The 8,985-nt window shown below is 33.3% G+C and overlaps 1 protein-coding gene across 1 annotated transcript; it reads right to left on the reverse strand.

The window, feature by feature from the left end:
* Window positions 1–502: 502 nt before the first annotated feature.
* LOC126827383 (ras-related protein Rab-43) lies at window positions 503–7,743 on the reverse strand. The gene is made up of 4 exons (XM_050556677.2): window positions 7,452–7,743; window positions 6,797–6,980; window positions 5,751–5,896; window positions 503–4,973 (listed from the first exon to the last, which is right to left on the reverse strand). Exons 1-4 carry the CDS (start codon window positions 7,647–7,649, stop codon window positions 4,866–4,868), a joined length of 636 nt encoding a protein of 211 aa, XP_050412634.1. The 5' UTR covers window positions 7,650–7,743; the 3' UTR covers window positions 503–4,865.
* Window positions 7,744–8,985: the final 1,242 nt, after the last annotated feature.

The raw sequence follows: 8,985 nt of genomic DNA on the forward strand, positions 1-8,985 counted from the left end.
GTGAGTAGCATACATCATAGCGCGTGAGTAGCATAAGTCGTCTGTCTGCCTGTCAAAAGCTGAAATGGAGCCTAAAAAGCGTACTCAAAATTGGAATCCTGCAGTTCTCGGTCTTTTAATTTCGGCCGTTGAGCAAAATTATTACACTCTTAAAGGAAAATTTGGCAACAGCCTGACCAAATCAACGAAAGACAGACTTTGGGAGGTCATTTTTACGAAGTACCGTAAGTGTCGGTTTTTCCCGCGATAGGCTTGGGTACACTCTTTGGCCTAATCGGACATTCATTGACTCTGACACTTTGGGCAGTTCAGTTGAAGCTGGGGTTTAAAGCAAATTTGCCAGATTTTTGCGATATATTCCATAATCCTTTTCGTCAAGAGCTATAAGTATTAGCGAAAAGTGGATGAGTGTACATATAACAATATTTTTCGTTCCTAACCTAAAAGTTCATCAATTTCTCCATAATGTATGTTGATTCTGATATTTATATGGACAAATTGATTTGGAAGCACCTTTTTATTATTGTTATTTTATTATTACATCATATGAGAATATTAATATTTAACCCATACTTCAAAACGTGTAAAATTAACTATATCCCAATGTCATTAGCACAGTACAAAAAAAACTAGCACTATATTTAACAAATAAACATTGGGTCAATTCTTTATGATAATCATTGTGCAGAGAAATATATCCATGGGCATAAATAACTATCAGAACCCGGCCAAATACAAACTAAATGAACTGTTTCTTATCCATGCAAGAGAACAAATTTGTTGGATTAATATTGTATATATTGAATACATATTTACTAGTAGCTGACATGAAGAAGCTGGTATTCTTGTTGCCAAAAATGCAAGCTGATAGTTCTGTATCTGCAATAACACAGATAATGAACGACTCGTCCGGCCGGGTAGTTTGTTAATTTTATAGCAGACAAGAAAACAGCTAGACAACAGAATCTATCCACTATTCACATCACCTGTATTTCTTTTGCAGCAAATATGGTTTAGGGGTTTGATATAGTAAAGCTGTTGGATAGCTCAGTATCTGCAATCACAAGCTAGCTAGCTAGCTAGCTGGTAATCCTGTAGGTTGACTTGATAACCTAACTGGGAACATTTTTAATCTTCCAGAAGCCAAACACACCAGCAGACAGGTCGCTTGCTAGCTAGCTGATGATTATCGGGCATGTGCATAAGGTACTTAGCTTATAACTCAGAATAAACAATAGTTAACTTTTGACCCTGTGGGTTTGAGTCACTACCTTTTAAAGGGGAATCAAAGTGACAGAAAGCCAGTAGCTGAAGAGGGTTTAAGCTCAAGGGCCAGTGTATTGAAAGAATAGTTGTTTCTTTATGACTATGTGACAGAAATAGTCCAATAGATGAATAGCCTGGCTGATAGTCCAGATGATCTGGAGGCCAGTTGAAAATCCAATATACCAGGAAATCTGCTGGCTAATAGTCACTCATCACAGGTAAAAGCTTGTTAGTGGTCCAGAAGATATCTGAAACATCCGATACTACTTCTCATTGCAGCAGTTAACATAGCTAAGAAACTGTAAATGTCCACTCATCCGCAGACAGAGCAACAGTCCAACAGATGCTGAGACTAACCAATAGATAGTGAAGATGTCACATAATTCAGTATTTGCCGAGAATACCCAATGATCCACTAATAGGATAGTACAACATTAGTCCAGAAGCTACTGAAGTAAATCGATAATTATTCAAATAGTCTGGGTCGGTCGAGTACGTGGTTACATAACACTTGACAACATGTTTATAATTTACATTAAATCTGTACAGACATATTTGGGTAGATATAAAATATATGTACATAATATAAACATATAATAATTGGATTACATCACAGATAAAAATAATATAGTCTTTACACAATATATAAATAATGTACCCATTTCATAACTATTCACAACTTGATCATTATTTCAACCAAAAAGAAAGAAGAATAAAAATATTAACAAGATATAACCAATAATATAAAAGAAGTGTTATAACTTGCAAGGCTGGAAGACTAGGTCTTATTAAAGGTTGTTAACCCAATACTCAGTTGAATATAAATATTAACATTAAACAGGTTTAAAGTCAATTCTAAACCAATGAATTTGGGAACATATTGTTACATTTACTACACCATTCATTAAAACTGTTTATTCCACAATTGATTATTCAAGACAGTAAAATAATTCAGGAAAGGGGTAAACCCAATAAAATACTTAATTGTGACTTAAATCAAAATGGTTTAACTCTATTCATATGTTAATTATATAATTCATACTGCGACCTAAATCAAAAGTGTTTACCTCCTTTAATAAACTAATATTAACTACAATTTCAACACCAATCTTCATTAGATCACAATTTCAATATAACTCATCCTGTTTTGAATATACCCACATATATATTCTGGTACGTCTACCCATAGTAAACATCAACTGAGCCATCTAAAAGCAATAATGCTCATAAGTTATGATGTTTTGTGTTGACAATTTAAATACCAACATCCAGTGCTGAATGGGACCAACTCCATAATGGTTCTTATTTATGGTTATAAATTACATTACAAAATAACAAATATTTACAATTGCTTTTCATTATATAAATATTAAAATCAGAATAATATAATATAAAAATATGATTACACTCAAACCCACAAAGAAAATAACTCATAGAGATACTTGTTGATTTCAGTGTTGTCCAAAAATATCTAGGGAATAGACAACACTAAGTTACTAAGTAATAAAGACATGCATTTAATTGATCCACAATCCATACAATATATATTTAATCTGGGAAAATTCAATAGAAATACACATACAAACCATTCCTAGTTTTATTCCTCATCATGTATACAGACTATGGTTTTTGATAAAGCAGTTATCTTTCCTTTGGCCACTGGTACATCAAATGCTCTATGCAATAATGACATGAATTTTTGGTTTCTGTAACCCTCCTTGAAATGCTGTTTGAGTTAGCTTGCCTTATGAATGGATCTAACTACCCTATATGCATTTTGTAATATAATACTGCATATGTACCTAAGGTTTAATTTCAGTAATGAAGGCCAGTGAACTAAAGAATCATTTTCAACTTTGATTAATTATCGAATAACTTTTTTAAATGCAATGAAATAACACATTAAGATAAATTACAGAACACATAAAACAGAATTAACCAGAAAACTGTCAGTTTCTCATAAGCTAAAAAAAAAGCCTGCAAACTATTAATGAATTCGTTTGAGTTTTCAAAAACTGGAGAAATATTTAAGAGGTATAATGTCTCTTACAATGTAAGTCTACCCTTCAAAATTAAATCATGTATTATTTGGTATATACTATGCCAAAATAATGATATAGCTTATTGTTAGCAAACTACTGATTTGTTTTTCTCTTATTCAATAAATTAGAGATGTGTGAGCAATAATTTAGAATGGGAATTTCATTTTTATTTGGCTACTCAAGAATTTTCCAGCAGAGACAGCCTTTCCTTTTTAATGGGTCTGTCAACAAACAGGAAAGATTGGAATAAAAATCATCTGTGCAGTTTCAAGATGTGAACATACACTTATCAATCTAAAGACAATATAGATTTTAATTAGAAATAGGTCAGGAAAAATCTAAATAATACATAACTTTGAATAACAAAATGTTGCCATCTAAAATAAGTACAAAAATAATACCTTTAAAGTTGATTAAAATTGAGAATTGTTCAAACTTATTCTGAATAAAAATATCTATAAATAGTTTATCTAATAGATTAATCACAAAGGTGAACTGAGATCATTAAAAAAAAATTTCTTACACAAGCACACTGATAAAAAACAGAATTAACATTTTATGCTTAGTTGTTCATTATCAAAATGGTTTTCTTTTTTTCTAATTACAGAAATCTAATACACATCTTAAAAGCTGATACCCTGTTTGTCATAATATTTCTATAATTGTGCTTATAATATTTATGTAGAATAATGATATTAATTATTAAAGAACAGATTTCAAATCAAGTCATATATAGATATGTTCATATCACATTTCATAAATATAAGACAATTAAACCAACATATAATTAAATATTGTGTTACTTTTTACACATGGATATTGTTATTATCTTCAAAGAGAAACATATCAAAATTTGTTAAACACCTAATACTGGTATTTTAATAAATTACTAGCCAGACGCTCTCACAGTTACAAGCTGTAACTTTCAACATTCAAATCTGAAAATATAAGCTAGAAATTAAGTTTGCTTCTAAAAGTTTTTCAGATACTGAATGACAAAATAATCACAAAGTAAGAGACCTTGTAATATGGTTATCTAATAATAGGACACAGAGTACAAGTGCCATGTCCTGTTATACAAAATAAATACAATCTATATCTATGCAGGTTTGGACAGTTTGCAGGTTTACACAAAATCACAATTATTAATACGAACCATCATGATTTGAACAAGTGGCGTATAAAATTTTGAAAGGAATGTAAGAATTATATGAAAATAATGACTTTAGTAAAGCTAGCAACAAAAGGAGGAATCAAGTAAAATAAAGTTACAAATTACATACATGTACATTTTATGCTTGTTGTATGTTTCTAGCTTAAAAGTTCTTTTTCTAAAAATATATCTGATAGAATTGATGCTTTAGGTTATCAACTAAATACAATAGGAAAATATCTGATTTTATTCGTTCTTTTTTTCTTTTCATTTGTAATCTTTCAATCAAATCATAAAAATTAGATTAGATAAAATTAATAGAGGCAGAATTTCTAATCTAAGCATCAATTAGATCTGATATTCTTATACAACACAAACATGGAATTATAAGTATTGAGTTGTTACTAAGATCCACAACAAGTGTACCATTTGTCTAGTGGTTTTGTGTTAAGATTAATTTTAGTGTCGTCTACACCTGTCATAGAATCACCACCATATCTTCTCTTCAATTCCTGTAGATAAAAACAAATTACAAATACATTTTATTATTTTAAACTTTGTATAATATGATTTATTAAGTGTATAATGAAGAGACATTGTCATAATATAGCAAATGTATAACTCATTGGCCACAGAAGTTTTAACTCTTAACCTATTCCTTTGGAAGATCCCCATGACTGAAATATTGGCCACCAACATTTTGACTATAGACATAGAGATTTTTAACTCTAACAATGACCACTTAGCTCCTATTAACAACCATTAGCACCTATTTTTAACCTCTGTGGTCGAAGGTTGGTCTACCCCCAGACAGCAATAAAAGTAATGATACCTTCCCATACACATGCAAACCTTCAGTTATTTTTCAGTGGTTTCATGTCCACAAAATGCTCTATCATTTTATCTCAATCTTTTATCATTTTTATTTAATTAACATCATAATATACATGACAATAATGTTTTAATTTATTGGGTATTATCACCAACTTGACTACATAACCATTGACATATTTGCAGTGATTTGGGGCCATGGGGTCACAGCCTCTCACCAAACATGCTAAGTAACTTAAATTACAAATTGGATCAATAGTGGGTTGATAATCCTGATTTTTTTTTTGATTTTTAACGATCATTCGGTATACTATTTTAAAAACTTTGAACATTTTGTGTCCTGCATATATAGCATGGTACACAAAAGTGCATGTATTATGGGTGTTTGATTTATGGGTCTGTTAGATCAAAATTACAAAAAAAAAACCTCCTTAACAATTTGTATTTTAGGTTCTTACTTGTGCCATTTTCAAAAAGGCATCATCAACATTTGTGTTTTCTTTAGCACTAGTTTCCTCGGCTCCAATCATATTATGATGTTGAGCAAAAGCTTTGGCTTCTTCTTGACTGACTTCTCGCAAACTTTCTATATCCTTTTTATTACCTATAAAAAATTCAGATAAAAAATAAAAGACAATACTGATTTAGTACCCTAATTGATTATTGAAAATTAGTACAGATTATGGGAGAGAGAGAGAGAAATGGGGTTTAACATCCACTCGACACAAACTAGGTCATTTCGGGACTAACACATGGTTCAATTTTATTTCCATATTTCTCTTGCGCGTAGGGGTCTTTAGCAGTGGGTGGGAAGAAAAAGGAGAACCCGGAGAAAACCCACGAAGTTGGACAGGAGACCCTACTCCTTGTCACGTACAACCGGGGATTCGAAACCACGCCAGTTGACTCAATGACAGACTTCATGATACAGCGCGCACATGCTAACCATTCAGCCATCCAACCCACCTACAGATTATGTATAGTACAGATTATATAGTACACAAATATGGCAGCACCAAAGCCACCAACATAGTTATTAAATTATAAAGCTTTTTTAAGGGCTCTTAAAAGACTTGAGCCAATTATTGTTTACTTCTCATCTTCTTTCTTATCAATTTCCAATTATTAATCCATCAATTTACTCCTTCAACTCCTTGTCACTTACACTTGTGGATTGAAACTATGCCATTTGACTCAATGACAGATCTTAAGATTTACATCGCAAGTCAGTGCCGGATCTACCTATCAGCTTGGCAGGAGGAAACCTAGGGCCCAGAGATCTAGGAGGCCACCGGCCAAGGTGTACAATATTTTTGACACTATCATACATGCACTCTAGTCTTTAAAACATCCGTCATCATCCTCAGCTTTGCTCAATTGTGTCATTTTTTCTCTAGCTGTAAAGGTAGGGGCCTCATAAGTGGAATAGCAGAGGGCCTATCTTCATCTAAATCCAGCACTGACGCACAAGTTTGACTATTTACATGAGTAAACTATGCCTTACCTACAAGTAATTGTACTATATTTGTACCAGCGTATCGTTTAACATCTTCTAACCAACGTGGTATATTGTTAAATGTTGAACGTTTTGTGATATCATAAGCTATAATGACACCATTGGCACTACGATAATAACTTTGAGTTATAGTTCGAAATCGCTCCTGACCAGCAGTGTCCCAGATTTGTAGCTGGAAAAAAAGGTTACATAAAATAATCTTAAAGACGTTTAAATAGTGGGACTAAGAGATATAGGCTACATGTATAATAATAATAATCTTTTAAATTAATAATACTGTATTACAATTTTGAGTCTTTCACTAGTTCAGACTGGACTATTTGTTGATATAAACAAAACAACTGATTTACTCCATACGATACTAACATGTGTGTAGGCCTACACTACAAGTCAACTTTTTGTTGGGTTTTGTTTACAACATTATTAACAATAATAAATAAGGATGGTAAATATGTAGTGTTTTTATTTCCATACTAACAGCTGATTATAAACTCAAAACTCCACAGTAACACTTACAGACAGTAAAAAAGGTGCCTATTTTTCTATGCAATCGCCGATAGGTTAGTTCTTTTCATCGTACTTTTATAAAGTTTTCCTTGCAAGAAAATATACATCTTTAAAGAGCCCTTGGTTAACGACTTACCTTAACCAATTTACCATCAATATTCAGAGATTTCATTGTAAAATCTACACCAATTGTGCTGCCATGCTTTTCAGTGTATGTTCCTGACTTGAACCTTTGAACGACACAAGTTTTACCAACACCTGCATCTCCAATTAAAACGATCTTAAATAAATAGTCAAAAGCTTCATCGGGGTCTAAAGCAGATGTATAAGACATATTTCTTACACAAAATCTGTTGAGTAAGTAAAAAGATACACCATAAAAACTAAAAGGATAACGTTACATTCGTTTATGACTGTTTTGGTCTATTTTTCTTTATTCCGGATATGATTTAATTCTTCCGGTTGAATGTAAATATTGCAGTTATCTCCCTTTAAATCTGACATAAAAATGAAAGTAGGTTTGTCAAAATAGAGATTATTTATTTACCCCAAAGCGAGAGAGTATAACGTCTACTACACACAAAATAGGTTATTTCGGGACTAACATGTACGATTTTTGTTTCAATAATACGCTTGCACGTTACGCCAAAGCTGCCAGGGTATAGGGATTAGGTTCACAACCCACCTCTTCCAAAATACTTTCATAGCAATAATTTCTTATTGCTAAAATTAAAAGATGCTAAATTGTTAATAGTACCGTACCACCATAATCATTTGGATGGGTAAGCCAAATGAATCTGAATCCAGGTATGGGAACGGCTGAAGAAGTCTACCAAAAACCTATGCCCATCTCAATTTAGCGGACTGAAATGGATTAGTGCAAAACTACTGCCCACCCTTTCTCTTCGCAAACAGTGGGTATCTGTTTTTGAAAATAGAAACCAATCTCCTTGATATCAGATACTGTACCATTAGATTTTTGCAAATTGTTAAAATTCTGTATCATCCAGTGGCGGCGCCAGGGAGGGGGGCCCTCTGTTCTGCCCTCTGTTTGCCCCCCCCCCCCAATAATTTTAGAAAATAAAAAAAAGTATTTGTGATACGTTTCAGTAATCAATACATTCTACGGTGAATAAATCCCACATCCCCACTCAGTCATAAACTTGCATGTTGTAGAGCATTTCCGACAGTCTATTTTTCAAAATTTTCTTGGCGAGGTCCCCAATGGACATGCTACTTTGGCGCTCACAAGGTGAATTCGTTGAGGTTCGCAAGTCCGTTCATTTGACATTTTGTTCTCTAGTCGGATATAAACTAGTGATCAGGCAACGAACGGTATCTGGGCAGATCTATTTATCTCGACTATCGGTGCCTGACAGAATACTGTAAGACAGCATTTCCGGCAGTCTATTTTTCAAAATTTTCTGGGGGAGGACTCCCTACTTTGACGCTCGTGAGTGGGCTTCGTTGTGATTCTCAAGTCCGTTCGTTTGACACTTTACCTCATCGATCAGTGCCTGAAATACTGCCAGACTGCATTTCCGGCAACCTGTTTTTCAAAATTTTCTGGGGGAGGCCCCCTACCCCTAGTTGAAGCTCGTGCCTTTGCCCCCTTAACCATGGACTTTGCCCCTCCAATCACCGACGGCTGGCGCCGCCACCGATATCAT

The sequence above is a fragment of the Patella vulgata genome, chromosome 7 (assembly GCF_932274485.2).
Source record: "Patella vulgata chromosome 7, xgPatVulg1.2, whole genome shotgun sequence".
NCBI lineage: Eukaryota > Metazoa > Mollusca > Gastropoda > Patellidae > Patella > Patella vulgata.